Source organism: Dermacentor silvarum, chromosome 2, assembly GCF_013339745.2.
Source record: "Dermacentor silvarum isolate Dsil-2018 chromosome 2, BIME_Dsil_1.4, whole genome shotgun sequence".
NCBI lineage: Eukaryota > Metazoa > Arthropoda > Arachnida > Ixodida > Ixodidae > Dermacentor > Dermacentor silvarum.
The window spans coordinates 250,619,171-250,638,142 of NC_051155.1; the positions used below are offsets into that span (position 1 = coordinate 250,619,171).

The 18,972-nt window shown below is 45.8% G+C and overlaps 1 protein-coding gene across 1 annotated transcript in view; it reads left to right on the plus strand.

The window, feature by feature from the left end:
- Nucleotides 1–18,542, plus strand: part of LOC119443128 (eukaryotic initiation factor 4A-I) — a 44,251-nt gene extending 25,709 nt beyond the window's left edge. The window contains exons 5-9 of the mRNA XM_037708280.2: nucleotides 3,236–3,345; nucleotides 3,462–3,605; nucleotides 5,223–5,360; nucleotides 15,604–15,773; nucleotides 17,697–18,542. Coding sequence (XP_037564208.1) covers nucleotides 3,236–3,345; nucleotides 3,462–3,605; nucleotides 5,223–5,360; nucleotides 15,604–15,773; nucleotides 17,697–17,841 — 707 coding nt within the window. The 3' untranslated portion in view covers nucleotides 17,842–18,542. The remainder of the gene's footprint in view (nucleotides 1–3,235; nucleotides 3,346–3,461; nucleotides 3,606–5,222; nucleotides 5,361–15,603; nucleotides 15,774–17,696) is intronic.
- Nucleotides 18,543–18,972: the final 430 nt, after the last annotated feature.

The window sequence follows — 18,972 nt, forward strand, 5'->3', positions numbered from 1 at the left end:
AAGTGACAAATGCAACATTGTTTATCTACACGTCACCTTGCTTGGATACACGTTGCCTCAAGTGTCGAAATGAATGCAGGGTTTTCCGCAATAACATGTCTCACAGCTCGTGTGTTGCTTGGAATTTTATCAATAGGGATACTGCAAATGTTGTGTGAGCAGCTTATCTAGCCACGATTGCTCTATTGACCCTTTTCGCGGAGCAGTGTGCTCTAGAGGAACGAGATTGCACTTTCGGCGGTGTGCCATAAGTTGCCTCAGCGAATGCGCACGAATACGCTGCTTCTGGCCTGGTACGGTGCAATCAGCTGTCGGAAATTCAAACTGACTGTTCGCTAATGCACTGTGCCCAATTCAGTGCTGCAAAATGTGCAACGATAAATGGAAGAGGTGTGCGGTAGTTCGCTGCAAGAATAGTGATTCACATATTAACCCTTTCACTGCCGGGTTTTTTTCTGACTGCTCCTCACCCCCTGCCGGGTATTTTTTTCATCTTCGTTCAGTTGAAATTTCATGCTAGTAATGCACCATGATACTTCACAGGACATGTAAAGATATTCATCGGCAGTTTTTGAATTTCTTCGTCCATCAAAGCGCGGACGCACGTGGCACGCTGACTCGCCATGGCTGCTGCGCTCTGCCAAGACGAAGCGACGCGGGTGTAAACACGGGCACTCTATCTGTTGTCTAAAATTTAATTTACAAAATCTGTGTTTAGGTGACCTCTCCATAGATGGCGGGACATGAATGCAATTTTTTTTTTTTTTTTGCACGAGTTGTGTCGGAAGTGGCAGGGAGCGAGTAAAAAGCAACACGAGTATACTCGGGAGTAGCAAGGGGTGCGCGTGGGTGGTTTCACGAGTTGTCTCGAGAGTGGCAGTTAAAGGGCACTTATGGAGGGGTACCGCTTGTTACAAATAGAAGTAGCGCCACTTACAGGCATAGTAAGCTTCTTGCACGTTATCTACACACGTCCACGCCTACTCGCAAGCGAACTTACGCCCACCCTATCACCAACGTATCAATATTAAGTGAATGGGCACACACTTGAACCAATGTGCTGAAGTGTGAGTGACGCCAACTACACCGACAAGACACGAATGTTGGAAGCAGAACGTTTCGTGACGGTCCACAGGCTAAGCAAGGGACTAGCAATATGTCTTTGCTTCAAGCTACTGCAAAGTATAGAACATTTACATTCCAAGCTTTGTGCGCAGCAAGAACAAATCTATTGCACCAGAGCACACCCGCGAGCGATTAGGCTGAAAATAAACAATCGGATAGTGGCCGCACCCAGGAACCGAGGAACTTTACTGAGTCAGAAACATAACAAGCCGCTGCTTGAAAATGTTTGCCAAATAAAGAACAAAAAGCACACTGATCCCGATATAATTGATAAGTGGAAAGTTTGGACAGCTTGGAATACATTTCTAGCCCCGCTTTAATAGAAACACCGTATACACTACTCGCACGTTTGGACAAGGTGTAATGAGCTCTGAAAGCACTTGCATGTCCTCCGTCCAGCCATTGTTGTGCTATGCATGTCCAACTAGCGAGGTGACTGAAAAAAAAATTTGAGAAAATGGGCTGCAAAGTTTTGCAAACAGTGCAGATTTATTAAAACGCATCAGGGCTGCAAGATTTAGCATCATTGCTGTCAGGCATCTTCTTGCTCTTTTGCTTCTTCGTTTGGTGGGCTTTTTAAATTTGATAGCCTGGCTGGTCCATCAAATTGAACTTCCGTTCAGTTGCGGACACCGTGCGAAGGGAGTCTCAATGCTCGTGCTTCTGGCATCACTGCTGACACGAAATGCGGCTTGAGGCGCGTCTGAATGGTGCAACGGTCAGGTGACTACTTTTATCACACTGTAGCTCGTCGACGGTTGGGGCTCGCTTGGAGGCGGCGTGTCCGTGTTGCACAATGCATCAGAAACCGAGTCCACCGTCTTTGTTGGCGACGGTGATCTTCGACCCGCGTCACCTCTAACTATGCGATATCTCCTACTGATTAGCGCGGCCGAGGCGCGGGAGCCTCCGTTTGCGCGTCTTCCGTCGACTGCATTATTGGGGCCGATGGCACATAGTGATTGTCGGTTTGGCTGCTGGAGTCACCATAGAGGCACACGGTGCAAGGTAGTGCGGCACATTCAGTCGAGTGCTCCTCCGCTAATCGCCATATTTGTTTAGCCGTAGGAGGCTTGCGCTTCCTTATTCCAAAGGTGTGCTTCTGCTTCGCCCAGAATTTCTTATCAAACGAGCGATGATCAATCACTAACCAGGGGTGTTCTCAGAAATCCGAATTCTGAGTGTCAAGTGAAGGTGCCGGCGTGGTTTGCGAAGCAGACAACTGTGGTTGCCATCTTGCCCACAGCCACAGCAGCAACCAATAGGAAGACTCCTTTCAGCACAGCAGCCATTCGGAGACCCACTTTTATCGGAGGACCCGTGTGACTACCTCCAGCAGACCCGCACTTTTGTGTTTGTGCGTTTGTTACAAGATGGCGACGACTGACGGATTGACAAGCGGAATGGCGGCGCTCGGTGGCGAGATATACAAGATATGGCCCCGTGAACTATGGTGATTTTGCGCGATTTAAAGCTCGATTTCTCGCCCTGCGCACTGACTAAATTTTCCAGACACTTTAGTGAGTTTTGAGCCAAACCATTTGGATACAGCATAGGTTAGGAGTTAGATACCGAAACCCGTGGTTTCCAAAAATATGTTTTTCTTGCGAATTTTGTGATCTGATCCCCGCGTCCCCCCTTAAACAGTAGGCAGTGCTGTATTATTGCACTTGGCTCTTTTAACAAACAACACACTAGTACCACGGGCATGTGGTGACCTTTGTCTCATTATTGTCACGGAGCACCAGGTTGGATTAGACTTCAGTTTCTCAGGCTTCTCAGTTGAACCGTATTCTTGTTGTTTATGGAATTGCGTAAATCAAAATGTAAATAAGCATTTTTCGCCAAATGGACTCCATGCAACCTTGGTACTTCGCATTACTTAGAAACCTGAAATATTCTATTTAATTTGGAAACAGTTTTTCGAGCGTGCCTATTCAGAGTAATTTCATAAGTACATTGCATTGCTTTCTCATATGTACGTTGCATTGCTTTCTGATAGATGGCATATTGTCTTCGGCATAAAAAGGAGCCTAGATCTTTGAATGTGGGTAGCTCTGGGACTCTGTTGTCATCTATGCTTAATGGCGATGTGCATTCTGCATTCCAGGAACAAACAACATCCGTATTTTTGTGCTGGATGAGGCTGATGAAATGCTGTCCCGAGGTTTTAAAGATCAGATCTACGACGTCTTCCGGACACTTAACTCAAACATTCAGGTATGCCTTAGTACTTGCATGGTCACAGCAAAACTTGGTAGTAGCTAGAAAGAAAAGTAGGCTTTTCATTTTCCCATTACCTTGTGTGTGAAACTTGGTTTGTGTCCTGTTCGTAGGTGATCCTGCTCTCGGCTACAATGCCATCGGATGTGCTGGATGTGACAAAGTGCTTCATGCGCAACCCCATCCGAATTCTGGTGAAGAAGGAGGAGCTTACCCTTGAGGGTATCAAGCAGTTCTATGTAGCTGTAGACCGTGAGGTAGGTTTACCAGCAACATCTAACTTTGGGGTTTTTCTAGGCTTTGCTAGTCATATTTGACTAGAAAGTTTTAGCAGTAATACCACTGACGAAGTAGTTCATGAACTTCTGAGTTGGTCTTTGTGAATTTCTTGGCAGCTTGCTGTAATGGTTCTAGTGGCTATGGCATTCAGCATTTGAATAAGAGGGGCAAGGCTTCCATTTCTGACCACAGTGGCCACGTACCGATGAGTCTGTACAGTCAAACCAATTTATAACAATACCGCTTTTAACAATATATCGGATATAACAATGAGAAGCTGCTGCATCGTCAACTTTTGTATGTTTTCTATGGTGAAATAACCTGCTTACAATGCCCCGCGTGCCGCATTATCGGTTGTAACGATAGTCTGGCTACGTGTCCGTTCTGAAAGTGAATGGAAAGCAAAATCTTTGAAAAGAAAAAAAAAACTAATTTGAGCTTCTGCACGTCGCCGCGCGCTGTTTTCCAACCTTCTATGCATCGCCAGACTCACGTGCCTCTCTCGTCGCCCTTCCACCTCTCCGAAAACGAATGGGGCTGTGCCCATAGCTTTACACCGCACCACCCTCCGAAACACGAACGGACTGCGCCAACAGCGCTGGCCACGATTGCTTGCTGGCTGTTCATGCTGCGAAGTTCTGACAAACCCTCAGTGTGCGATTACACCGAAAAGTAGTAGTCACTTAGCTCATTTTTGAGCCGATGGCTTTATTTTGCGTATTAGTGAGCGCGCGCCTCGCCACCCGACGCAACATTACTAGACTAGCTTTAGTTGTGAAAACTCTCCGCCCTGTGCGCTTACTACTGCTGTCACCACTCCTTGGGCAGCCACCAGATGGTGACGCCCTTCCATCGTGCTCCACTGCAGACTCGTAGCCGCAGCCTTGAGCTCATGCGGACGGGCAGCTTGCACGTGTTTCACGCTCGCTGACGTTCTCCCTATTGTCCGAATTAGTGATACCATATGAAAGCGGTATCCACCTACAGCAATAATTTATATCGGGCTAGTTGGTTCATACTGAAAGAAGGCTAAACTGCACGATAGAAATGCGTACGACGAAGTGCAGAAGCTGCGTTTTTAAGTGTTGTGTGTTTCTTCATATAAAGTCCAAGGGCGACAGCGTTATCGCCCTTGGACTTTATACGGAACATCTATGGGCCAAAACCAATTTTAGGGCCACTACGCGTCATAGACACCATTTTTGGATAGCAAATATGGATCCCAAGGGCCATACTTTTGCTGGTGGAAACCGAAAATACGTCATAAGCGTCGCCCCCGGCACTTTGGGTGGCCAATGCCATCGCCAAGCGACATGAAAAGTCAAAATGGCCGCTCGGGCCGGCACGGGGTGGCAGTTCGCTACGTATGATGCAGGAACGGTCCCACAGCTGCGACGTAACAGCGGGGTTACCAATGCATTGGGTTCTATGGGAGCTGTGCCGAGACCGGCCGAAAACGACGTAACAGTGGGGTTATACTGTATTAAGAGTTGAAGGCAGAATTAAATTCATTTGAGGGTCCCTCACTGTTTTGTAGTGGGGTATGAAACTTCTGGCAGCTGTGAGGTGAAACACATGTGTGTTCTTGTGTGTAGGAATGGAAGCTGGACACACTGTGTGACCTGTACGAGACGCTGACCATCACCCAGGCAGTGATCTTCTGCAACACGAGGCGGAAAGTTGACTGGCTCACAGAGAAGATGCATGAGCGCGACTTCACTGTCTCGGCACTGGTGAGTGTATCCATTAAAGGGGCCATGAGACATTTTTTCAACTTGGTAAAGAAACATTGCCGCTCTGTTAACAAGGCTCCTGTGAACATGTGAGCCAAATACTATTGCGCTACATGCAACAGGGAATTTACAATCTCCTGTCAAAAGCACTGAAAGACACTTGCTCTCACATCAGCAATGTTGTCATCGAAAGCAGTTGGCTGACTCAACGCTATTGGCCGATTTTGGGATTCTCAGTAATACATAATTGCTAATTTTGAGTTAAATGAAAAATATGTCTGTGCTGAGTTAAATGAAAAGTAGTACGTCTGTGCTTTGTGGGATCCATGTTAACTACAGTTTTGGTGCTTCAAGGGTCAGGTTAGAGCAGTGGAGGACACATTAGTGAGACATTACAGTTAAGACCTTCTTAAGGGGGGGGACACGGATCCTGGTGACGAAAAAAAAACGACAACAATCTATTTCAATTTTGAAATTTTCGTTTTCTTCATATCAGTGCGCACCTCCCAAAAAAATAACGCATCTTTGGGCAAAAGAATGCCGTATTTATCACATATGACTCTCATTTTCGTGTGCAAGATGCACCGAAAATGCCCCATTTTGCAACGCTCGCAGTTTCGAAACTGATCAATGGAGCGGCGCCATTTTCGTCTGGTTTGAAAGGTCTCCATCCTGCTGGCTTTCCCGCTGAAAACGAGCCTTTAGGGTTGCTTCTGGAAGGAGGAACCAGGCAAGAACAAAAGAGGCAATTCGCCATGCTGTTGGTTCGTGGCCATCACGTGACTAAACACCTTCTGATTGGAGCACTGGGACTCTGCACGTCGGCGACGCCATTTTGCCTAAACCATCGCTCAGCGTGCTCGTGATGTCGTGATGCTTAACCGTTGACGAAAATTCCTCACAGTGCATAAATTCAGCATGCGACGAAAAAACGTGCGTTGCAGCGAGAAGATGCATCGAAACTACCTGTGGCATGTCTGATGACCTGGTTGGACCGGCGGACTTGCAGATGCCGCAGAACAGTGTACAACCAAGGAGGGTGCAGCACAATGGGAAGAGGCTATTGTGACGGCTGCCACTGCGGTGCTCCCGAGAGCGGCTGACGGTGTTGTCGCTATGCTTCAGCACAGAAAACATTGGTGCGGCTAGCGACGATGTCGACGGCTGACTGTGACTATATAGCAGACACCCTGGCAATGGATTGCAGGGCAGCGATCGTTACGGGTGCGTGTCCTACAGAGGTGCGCCCTTGGCCGGACCGCGCGAGGATGAACATGGTCTGACCATGATACGATTGAACAACAAGCGCAGAAAAAAGCAGTGTAACTCTCCTCAGTTTTAGCGGCAGCGTTCAAGGTGAAGCGCCTAACAAGTGAGCCCTGTCTGGAAATGCATCGACAACGTATACCATCGTCGACCTTGACATGGTAAAACAAGTTACTGAACGTTACTGGTTGTCGAGTGTGCTGGGGAGCGGTGACCATCGAGCAGCACTCATGGGAGTACACGGCATTGCTGTGAAGCTGAAAGTTCTGTGCAGCAGCTGTGGTGAACTTGACACGAAATTGAGCTCGCAACGAGTTGGTGGCACTGCCAACTGCAATCCTTTAGAGATCAATTTTCTCGCGGTGCATGCTATACAGAGCACGGGAAACAGGCAGACTTTGCTAAACGATATTTTGCCGCTATCGGCACTATCTGAAATCAAAGCTAAATCCAGCTGCAACAAGTGCCTGCACTGAAAATATGGCGAAGTGTGCCACTTTAGTGAAAGATGTGCAATTCTGCCTTAATTTTGGAAATACAGGTAATACTGCAGTTTCTTTCGATAGCACTTGGCACATTCGGAGACATTAATCTCGCATTGGAGTGGCCACAGTGATGGAGCTTTTTTCAGGTTATGTTTTCGAATATGTTGTTCTTTCGAATTGGCTCTAAACCTGGCAGCCCAGATTATGCTGACTGGAAGTCGCAGCATTCATGCCAAAAGAACACGTCTCCAAGGCAGGCCAGATGAAGGTGGAGGTAGCACTAATTTTATTTCAGCCCTCACTTTCCTTTCATAGCCTGAGGTACACAACCATGTTCTCTTAGTGGTGAAAGCAGATCATACAGTGCCATTGATGAAGCGAAAGTCTGCAGCTTCATACCTGTAGAAAAGGAACACTGCGTGTACCACCTGCAGAAACGTATGGCAATGGCGCTGCAGAACCTTGTCCAGAAGCGCAAAGGGGAAAATGGTGGGCGCATCAGTGGTAAGGGCTGCCTGACTCGAGTCCTCATCAGTAAGCTGACAAGCTATTATGATTAAGTACTCAAATCGCATTCTGAAATTGTGACCACATAAATAAAGCCAGCAGACAATAAAGTGAAAAAAAAAGCATCGGGGAAATTAAGGGTGGTTGAAATTGGAAAGAAAATAAGGAAAGAAAAGGGAAATGAAAAAGGATGAAAAGATAACTTGTCACCGACGGGAGCCAAACCTGCAACCTCTGCACTACACGTGCATTGCACTACCAATTGTGCTACGGCAACGGCCGTGAATTCGTCCACTAACTTGGGTATTTGTGCTTACCTAGATCTAGCCCTAGGAGCGTTTGGCAGCACCACTCAGAACCATGATGGGCGCATGTGGAGCATGGTTTACAAAATCGAGCCCCTCTGTTCCCTCTTCTCTCGTTTATTCTGAAAATGTGGATGAGAGAGATACAGCAGTATGTATTACCACGTAACCTCAACTGACGAAAAGCCCAACCACATCTTTGTCCCCACGGCCCTTAAGGCGACAGCCTTATGTCTCATCATTCAGCCAATCTTCAACGTCCTTGAGCGAAAATCGTGTCGTCGAAGTGAAATCGTACACGATGACGACTTGGTGTAGTAATTCACTGACTACACTGGTCTGACATTGTGTCCTACCTATATAGAAACGCTCGCACAACAATTCTGATGGTGCGTGGGGCACTGTCGTCAAAGTGTTAAGATAGAGTTAATTAAAGCACTCGAACCCACGACCATTGCTGGGAGTCGCAAACTTGGCCTTTGCTGAGAGTCGAACCCACAACCTTTGGTGTTAATTACGGCGAGGTTAATGAAGGCATTTGAAGCCGCAACATTTGGTCGGAAAAAAACAAGTTAGAAGAAACAATGCATTTAAATAAGAATGTCAAGTAATTTAATGTCTCGTGAGCATGCAGGCTGTGTCAATTGACAAGTGACTCAATTTTTCATGGGGCAAATACAATGCAGCCATTGCAAATAATGAGCCCCCCCCTCCCCCCTTGAAAAAAAATACAATCTGCCAGATGCTGTAAGTGGTGCATCGCGTCCAGTGTTTGAGCGTCTCTCTGATGAGCTCTTGTAGATATGTCGGGGAGTGAAAACAAAATATGCCTTTGAATTGCTGCATTTGCCAAAAGAAAAGAATGCCTCATTGCTTGCTCTTGAGGCTGCCGTGGCTTGGAAGCCACCAGTCTAGATTGCACATACTGCGTGAGCTGTACGTGCAACAAACTTGCAAAGGCAGTTTTAGAGCAGCCGAGAAAGACAGCTGCCATGGGGTCAACGGGGACAGAGTGGGCATCATCGGTATCTGCAGCATTCCAGGCAGCCATCAAGAAGAGACAAAGCGTGCTTCGTACTACTCTCCAGGAGCTTTCTGTTTCATTGTAGTGGTGTATTCCATCAGATCATAGTTTTCGCACACCTAAAGATTTAGGATATGCACTGTCTACTAGTTATTACTAGTAGGCATTTGCAGTTGCATGCCACTGACCTTTAAAAGCACTGGGACCGTACACTTTCAAGACGGTTGCAGCTGTCGCAAGGTCAGAAATTATGGCACTGGTTTTGGGTGAGGTGCCAATGGAACTTCTGCCATGGGACCTCAATCACTGGTGCAACAAATCTATCTCACATATAAACTGACACATTGCAATACCTTTGTCGCAATGGCGTTTTGCTGAGCTTAGGGTTGCGTGTTTAATTTTTGGTCATGGATAAGTGTGGCGTGCACGAATGCTCATTTTCTAACTTCGCGAGTGTATCAAAGGACCTCAGGCAATCAAAATACCTTTGTTTGGTTTACCTTGTTTAGTAGCTCTAATTACCTACTAAACAAGAGCTACTAGAACTCTACTACTAAACTAGAACTCCGCCAAGTCAGAGCATGACCTGTGCGGAGCATTCTGATGGACAGCTGGCCATTCTAGTCGTGTGTGATCTATCCAAATGTGTCATCCAGTGCTTGCAGCTATTGTTTGGTAAAGTAGCATGGGTTGCAAGTTGACAATAGTTTTTATTTTATATGTTTTATCTTTGCCTTTGCAATATGAAATTTGTCGCTTAGGAAAAATTAAGTTTAAGGTTTTCTGATGTTACCTTGAGCAAATGAAGGTAGCATTCCTTGAAGATAGTACATTGCATATATATCAGTGCATAAAGAAAAGCTTGGTGGCAAAGGTGCAGGTGCTGAATGCGTACTGCCATACCTGCCAACTCTCCTGAATATTTTGTAAAGTTTACGAATTGGGGCTCATTCTACGATTTTGTGAATCTTGCAGGTTTTCCAAAAATTTCATTTGGTCATTATTGGAAAAAATGCATACCAAAACCAAATCGTGTTGATACTGGCGCCTGTCCTTTTGTGCCGGTGCAAGAAACCATATGCCAGAGGGGTACTTGCTTCAAACAAGTTTATTAGGACAAGTTCCTTAAGCAGGCCAAATCGGCAAAAGCAGTCACTGAAACAGCCATTGCGATATTTTATTATTATTGTAAGTTTGCTGCTGTTTTTGTGTGCTGTGTCTAAAGGTAAATTATCGTAAATAAAGTGCAAATGTACTCGGAAAGCGTGCTCAGGGCAAACATCTAAATAATGCCTCTAATAATAATAAATAAATAATGTAAATAAATAATAATGTCACGAGTAGGCGGCACTTAATTTCCCCTCACGCCTTTCCGTGCTGCAGACCACTGCCAAAAGCGAGGTGCCAGTGACTGTTCGCATAGTGGCGTGTTTGCACAATCTCTCCCCTGGCGTGCACAAAGGCACAGGTTTGATCCTTAGCTGTAGTGTGGCCATTGTATTACGGCCAACGTCTGATTTTTCAGACTTCTTAGGGGTTGCGAAAACATCGGAAAATTGGGGCATTCCCCAAAAATTAGTGCCAGCCTTTTACTGCCCCCAAGGACTCGAATTGCCGCAGGCATGTTCGAAATAGCTCTAAAGGCCTTCCAGTACACTTATTAGGCATATCGCTGCTCGCACTGTGACAGGAGACAGCGGCGGTTTTGTTATACAGCGCGTATAATTAAGGAATACAGTGGAATCTTTCTACGATCTTCACAGGAACTGCAAAATAAAGCATATCATCTGAAAATCGTATCATCCAACGTATTATCCCACCAAATTGTATTATTGGGAAATGAAAAAGAAATGTATTGCCCCGAAAAATATCCAGGAGATTCCACTGTAAATGCAGTGTCCTGTAACGATGCCCCTTCGATTTTTGGTGTGCTTCACTGCGTAACACTGCTGTATCGTGGTGAAGCAGGCTTTTGGGAACCGTCGTTATGCCTAGCATTGCCACGGTGCTGGTTAAGGCTGCCAGTGCATCAGTGTGCGAGAGTGCCAGTATGAGCCTGCGAGATAACCAAAATATTGGTGGTATTGGTTGTTTCGGACCTGCGGTCACAGCAAAAAAAAAAAAGGCCACAATATCGGATGACGAAAGGCTTATGCGTCCGAAATTGATCGTTTTATACGTTGGCGGTGCCGTGGCCGAGCGTGAGCCGACAGGAGTCGGCTCTTGGCTTCTTCCGGAAGTATGCAATTCCTACCGAAATTCAGAAGCAGATTTTCGCTTACTTCAGTTTGTTTATATTATAAACTGTCTCAGTAAATATAAACAGTAACAGTAGGAAGCAGCACACACAATCAATCTTGTTGATTGACGTCGACTATTGCAGCCGCATATGGGGATCTGCTGTATGACGAAATATAGCTGCTGCAAAAGAGTGAAAGATACTTTGAGAAAAAGGTGGCGTCGAGCTTCGATTGTTAGCTCCACATGCCGTGCACAACTGCAAAATTTGGCTGAGATGTTCACTGCAGCGTATGCTATCAGCTGACTGCGTTTTTTCACAAAGCCCAAGGGTTGTTTTAGGTTCCCTTTAAGGGGAGAGACTCATTTTAGACACTTTTTCTTTATTTATCCATCGATTTTAATGCAACTGTACAGGTTTGTGCAGTTTGTTCTGCCGATTTCAAATATGTAATTACTTTTCCAGTAAGTTATCTTGTTCTTAAGATAACTGAAGTTTATCTTCCATTGTTTAAGGACACAATAGGGAAAAAATTGTTGCATTAAAAATTATATTTAAGCTATGGCTGAATAGACTAATGACTAAGATAGAAGTAATGCAAGCACTTTCTTTTATTTGGCCATTCTTAGCTATTTTACAGCACTTGACACTTTGAAAAGCACCTGCCGTGCAGTTATAACTTTAACGATTAATTAATTATAAAGGCTTGTGCTCAAAAATCTGCTCCCATACTTGGATTGTGTACGCATTTAGGTTTGCATTGCAAAAAGAATTATTGTTGTACCTGCTCTAGGTGCCGAGATATGTAGGCCTCAAAATTGAAGTCATAAATTTACATTTTGAGAAAAGTGCAAAAAAGAAATAGCACATGATTTATTTAAAAAATAACAAGTTGAATGTGGATATTTTTCAATGCAGGTGCTAAGAGCCACCAGGGATATAGTCCGACTGCTGCTTAGCATAGTAGTGGCGCTTCTTTAGTGCCTGCTGGACACTCTTGGTGCTTGCATGCTTGCATGTAGACTCAGCCGCTCGGTGCCCGTCTTTCTCGGTCATCCGTCTGGTTCTTGGGAGGCTGGGGTTCACTCAACTCCTCCAGGATGCCCGACGAGGTTCTCAAATTGCCACAGTTGAACTTCATCACTGCCTTGGCAACTGCAGCTTCAACCGTAAACAGTGAAGCATGGCGTTCCTTGGGTGCCAGTGCCCAGATAAGGGAATGCAGGCTTTCGTTACTGTTTTGGGTTTTACCCCGTTGGCACCTTTCTAAAAGCTTTCTTTCCGACAGGCGCTCATAAATCGGTAGCAGAGCTTTGGACACATGGGGTGGCAAATTATAATGGTGCCTCGGAACAGGTTCCCCCTTTGCTGCTGCTGCATTTTGGCAGCACCAAGAATCTGGGCCTGCCGGGCATAGACTGTGATTTGACTCATTGTCATTGAAGTTAAATGATGGTATGTCGCCATCACAGCCCGTTGCATGGCCTCAACATCTCCTTTTTTAGATTTGAGGGCCCAGCCATAATACGAGCTCAACTTTGTTATGAAGTCGCCAGTAAGCCTTCCCCTTCCTCCTAGCGTTTCAGAGCCCCCTCCCTTGTGCCTTGCAATCAAATTGCGTAAGGCAGTGCCCATGCGCTTCTGTACATGGTTCACACAATCCGCTTTTTCGATTTTAATGAAGCCATATACATCTGCTGCTTGTAAAGCATGGAAAGCGCGGCTGTCACCATCTGAAAGAATGGTCGTGTATCTGAGGCCATTTTTTCTCAAGAGACCTGCTCCTTTTCTCAAGAGCAGCTCTTCTCCTTTTTCTCAAAAGGAAAACAGCTGCTTCCTTCCACCTCCATTTCGCCAGATTTCTTTGCAGTGTTTTTCTGGCACATGTGGCTGTCCCACCAAGCCTGATATGCCGGATCGTTTTCCTTCGGCCCTCGTTCGCACCCGGCACAGAAATTGCTCAACACAACATAGTCGAAAATGGTACCTTTGCCCAGTGAAGAGTTCAATCACCGCACCCACAGCTATGTGAGACAAGTGCCCGCGTGTCATCCACGTACTGTTAAATGAAACGGCAATGTTGTTGGCATGCTGAATGTCCAGTTCTTTATAAAGTTCCCGAACTGATGTCGCGCACTCGCTGGTGACTTTTTCGGCGCGAGTTGCTGCAGGAGTCAACTTTTGTTTAACATATCCCTGCCACGTTTTCTTATGGAGACCACGATGGGAAATGTTCATAGTCGAAAAAATGTCATTCATTGCTGCTTGACGATTGCCAGTAGACTGCATGGCTCGAGCGGCGAGGATATTCACGGCGAATGGATTCACTTTTTGATTGCCGTCCACTCGCGGAGAACTCCATCCTTCCGCGATGTCCCCACAGTTTTCACAGCTGACACACACTTTCACGGCAAGGCCGTACTCTCTCTCGCGTTTGTATAGGCTGACGTTGCCGCCGCCGCAAAACTTGCATTTCAGAACGCCGAGCAGTCCACTCAAACACTGAATATCTGCAATGAAGAAACTCTCCTTGTCGCTCGGCTGAGTCGGAGCAGCGCCCCCCAGTGCGTCGTTGCTGTCATCAAAGAAATCAATTTGTATTTGTCGCGGCGGTCGAAGCAAGTTCCCGCAGTTTTTCATCGGCTTTTGTCTGCCTTGCCTGCAGATCTGACGGCGTCAGCATCAATGTATCGCGGCGTTCGCGGCCGCTGCTTGTCGGATCACCGCAGGCCGGCTGGTCAGCGAGGCCTAATTTTCAGTCAGCGCCGGGCGACTCGGCGAATCGCTCTCTGTCGGCGGATGGGGTGGGTGACACGGAGTCCCGATCTTCATCTGCACATTCCGCTAATCGACGCGGCAGCAGCTTCTTTCCTTGGTTGCAGGCGCAGCTGTTATCTGTCGGAGCATCGCAGACGCCCGATAAGCTTGCATCGGCGGCGGCGGCTGTTGACCCATCTCGTTCGTCGACGCTTCCCGGTGGTAGACGAGCCTTGAAGTGGTTGGCCAACGACTTCTTCCGTTTCTTTCCAAACTTATTCCGGGAATGGAACTTTCGCGCTGAGCCAGGCCTTGCGAGAGCTGTGGTCGTAAGCGCGCAGATCGAAGTGCTGGCAAACTGCCGGCCCAATTGTCAAGTTTTTTGCGTTGCGACGCGCCAAGCAGACGACGCGAGTCATGCTCTTCCAATGAGATGGCTCCGCGAAGTCACGTGTGCCCAACAGCCAATAGCAATGCCCATGTTGCTTTTTTTGTGAGCAACTAATGAGCGAAACGAAGTGATGGCAGCGGGAATTTCAAAATGAAGAAATGCTCTTTCAAACGAGACCAAGATGGCGTCTACGGTGTTCGAGAAACGGCAGCTCTGCGTCGGAAGAAAACTGCCGTTTCGGCGTCTGATTCTGCGCGAGCTCAACTCGCGCACGCTGTTTGAAATTTTATTACGAATAAATTATTGATTCCTGGAGTGTGAAAATTGGCAGACAGATAGAAAAATGCTCGCAGAACCCTAAATGCTATAAAAAAAATCGACTTTTTCGCCATTTTCCGGTCCCAGGGACCCGTCTTCCCCCTTAAGAGTGCAAAGGGGCCACTGTCACAGGATATTCTGTGTGTTCCTTAGTTATAAATTCACACATGTGCCTTTCCCGGTCACAGTACGAGCGCCGAGATGTCTAATAACTACGAGCAACCATTCAGAGCTGTTTCAGACGTTATGGTGGTGATTTCCAGCCTTCCTCATGATTACATTGTCCCAGCTGTTGACGATTTTTTTCGTTGGCCCCGTGAAAACTTATCAACATGCTTCTACTGTTTAGTCATCTCGATAGCACAAAACATAGCGGAGAGGCAAAAAAACATGTCAACAGATTGCAGACATAAACAATACTGCATTTTCTGAAAGTGTAACAGAACAGTATGCGGTGCTAACATACAGTACGATTAAGCAGTTCCGAAGCAATTCCTTGACATTATTCCATTAGCATGAGGCGGTGATCAGCCAATTTTTTCATGCGACTCTAAGCTAATCACCCTCTTTTCCTCTGCTAAAAAAAATTAACCAATGTTCAATGTCATCAGACTATTTTATGCTTCCTGCCAAGTCTGGAAAATTGGTCGACAACTGTACTTGATGTGCAATGATTATGAGCAGCAAACGTTCATAACAGAAAGTCGGTTATGTTTTTAATTGAGAAATAGACATGTGGGGATATGCACATTCAAGTGTAAACGCTTGCCACAGCCCCAGGTTGACAGTTTGGCTTGAACAGCGACTTTTAGTTTGAAGTCGGGCGACAATTTTAAAGCCCCTTCATTTTTCGGCATTTAATTAGACTTCATATTTTATTTTCAGAATTTGTTTAAATGGCTTGTGAGTATACTGGTTCTTAGTCTTGTTCTTGTCCCTCATTGCGTTTAGCACGGAGACATGGGCCAAAAGGAACGAGACGTGATCATGCGCGAGTTCCGGTCAGGCTCGAGTCGAGTGCTGATCACCACTGACCTGCTTGCCCGAGGCATTGATGTTCAACAAGTGTCCTTGGTCATAAACTTTGACCTGCCGACCAACAGGGAAAACTACATCCACAGGTGAGTTCTCCTCTTGGGATCTGCACAAAAGTAATGGATAGTGACCATTAGCGTGCACTTTCTGCAAGCAGCTTTACAGTTATCTATAAAGAATGCGCTTGGCAAGTGCAGAGTGCCAATTTTTAGCGTCATTGATGACATGAGTGTATCATGTTTTGCTAAAGGTGAATGCATTAGTGATGTGCACAAATACTTGCATAATGTACCTGCTGACAAGAGAAAAGTTCTTTTGGTGTGGCACCCATTGGTGCTATCTTCAATAGTTGACTGTGGCACATTAACTGCTGTCATTAATGGTGCACACTGCAGAGTGCTTGCTTCCTTGTATAATTCAGTGATAGCATCAAACCTACGCATTGACCAAAGCTTACCAAATAATGTTGGATATACTGTAAGCCATTTTGGCAGGTTCATTGCAAACTGTAGTTCATTGCTGAGGCCCACAGTGCAAGAGCTGGCAGTTTTTGTTATATAGTGCAGTCCACTTGTAACGATCACGCGACTTAAATGGATCAAATTATGCATTAGGGCTATGAGAAAAAAAAACATAACGATATGTTATTCACGGCATACCGGATATACCGATCGAAACTTTGCTTCTGGGTGGCGTTTTTCATGCAGAATAATTGAAATTTGCGTTCCTAAGTTGCCCTCAACCAAGATGGGGCAAAAGTTTGCCTACGCGAGTTCATGCCTGCCGCCATTACCGCGCAGCGCATACCCCCCCCCTAGCTTCTTGGTCATCAAAATTGCTTGTCCCTTGAAGCGACTGACGTATTGAATGTGCTGCATTGCCATAATGTCGCGAATGAACGGAGTCGAACTGCAAAATGCCGTAGAGTATTGCAGCATCGTAATCAGCCACAAGCACGCTGAAAACAGCGTCGCTTCCAAACAAAAACAAGTTTGGACTTCGGTTGACTTGTTAATGGATTGTATCAAGATGTAAAGTTTCAGGTTGCCAACGTAACGCTAAAGGTTGCGGGATTTAGAGCGTTTGTTTTAAAATAATCAATGTTGTCGTTATTCTGCTATAACTGGAGGTTCAAGTTCAAGCAACGAAATCATGAAATAAACTTGCATTACAATTGAATAAATACGGTGATTTTTTGATAATTTAATCTACCTTCCTTGGAAGCAGTGCAGGTTCGTGCTGCGGGCTTATTTAGGTGGTCTGTATCCGTTTTTGGGCAAGACTGAGCGTCACTGCCTATATTCTTAGTTTTTCGATTATAAGATGCGCGGATTATACGGCGGTTTTGCTTGGTCCCCTCAAAGTCGTATAATCGGGGTTCCACTGTATATTTTTTAAATCGGAACTAGTGAGAATTTAGAATAGTCTCTATGTGATTGCACTGCATGCGAAATTCATATTGCCATGAAACAAAGTTCTGATCCCTTACTCCTCGTGCAGCTAGGGAGAGCAAAAGTGAAGTTGGTTGCTAGTGAAGAGGTGTGATCTGATGCTGTGTAGGTGCAGTGTCACTTCCCTAGCGAAACATGATGGTGCATGTTGCAATACTCCATTTTATAATAAGAAATTTCAGCAAGTCTAGCTCGTCCTTGTTACAAATCAGTTAACGCATATTTTCCTCTTTGGATAAGAATATTTCTATTTGGTTGTCTAAATTTAGTGACGAGGGGGGCGGGGAGTTTGTATTCTGTGTCACTTAATAGACATGTCTGTCTGCTGCTGAAGTGCTGATTGGCTGGGGTGCACCCGTGTCCTTGCACGTACGCCAGCCCAGTCAAACTGAACTTCATTCAGCACACAATATGGACGTGTACACTATGTGGACACTTGCAGAATACCCCCCCAGTCCTGTATATCTGTTATTGCATTGTGGCCTGAAATAATAGATATTGTGCATGGATTGTTGCTTTGCTGAACTTTCACTTCGTTTTTTTTTTTTTTTTTTTCAGAATTGGCCGAGGAGGTCGGTTTGGTCGTAAGGGTGTTGCCATCAACTTTGTCACTGAAGAAGACAAGCGCACCCTTAAGGACATTGAGGGCTTTTACAACACAGAGATAGAGGAAATGCCCATGAATGTGGCTGACCTGATTTAAGTGAGGCCCTGTGACAGCGATGGGGCTGGCAGAAGTGAATGGGCAGAGGGAAGACTAAAAAAAAAAAAAAAATCGGCACATCCGCAAGCAGCAGCTGGACTTGGGAGGAGTGAAGCAAGGGACAAAAAATGGGGGAGGTGTGGCAGGTTCACCATGCTGCAGCTGGGGCCAGCTGGTACACATGCATTGCACTCTTGCCACAGGCACACTAGCAACAGCGGAATATTGGTTGCAAGCACTTGACCTGTTTAGGCATGGCTTTTGGGAGCTCTAGCCACGTACCCATTGAGGGAAATCAAAATTTAACGCAGAGTCGTGCACGTGTAACCCGATTGGCTTGTTTCTAAGAGCTCGTTCTCTTGCTTATAAGTCCAGTGTCCCACCATTGTTCGCTGTCGTTGGCATGCAGTGGCCAGGAGTGCATCAGCGGTGGCCAGCTGTGCAGTTTTTAAAATGGGGTCGAAAATTCTCGTTTGAGATGATTGTGATGTTGGGGCTCTGCCTGGGCCGAGACTTTGTGTCGACTCCCCTCCCCCAACATTGCCTCGTTCGTGGCCTTTTTTTTTTTTTTCTTTCTTTTTTACTTGCCACGTCGATGCAAGTTTCTTTGAAAGTGTCCGCAGGTGACTCAAAACTAAATAAAAAATGCTAATGGTGTTAATAAAAATAAAGGGAGGAGTGCTTTCTCCCCTGTAACATGACCTTGTTGCGTTTCCACTGTCTTTGCATTTGAGGAACAAAGTTCCTTTTTGAAAGGTATTCTTGTTTCTCAAATGGAACATCTGCCTAATTAAACCTTCTTTCCTGAAAATTGGGAGTTTAACATTGTTCCCGCTGGGTGTTTGTATAGCAGCCTTGCAGGGTGTTAGTGCCTGTGCTTGGAGTGCGTTTGCTGTTTTCTGTACATATTGTACGCCTTCAACTAATTAATATAAGTTTGCTCCGCTAGTTTGCTTTGTACAATAGTAGGCAGCATATTTATAAAGCAAGGGAGTGAATGTTCTTGTCCAAGAGGCCAAGTGTGCATACAGGAAGTGTTCACCCTTTAGCTGCTGGTATTTTGCCACAGTGTAGTTCAGTATTGTACTAATATATAGTATATTGTGTGCTTTGCTAACTGTCTGTCACTGC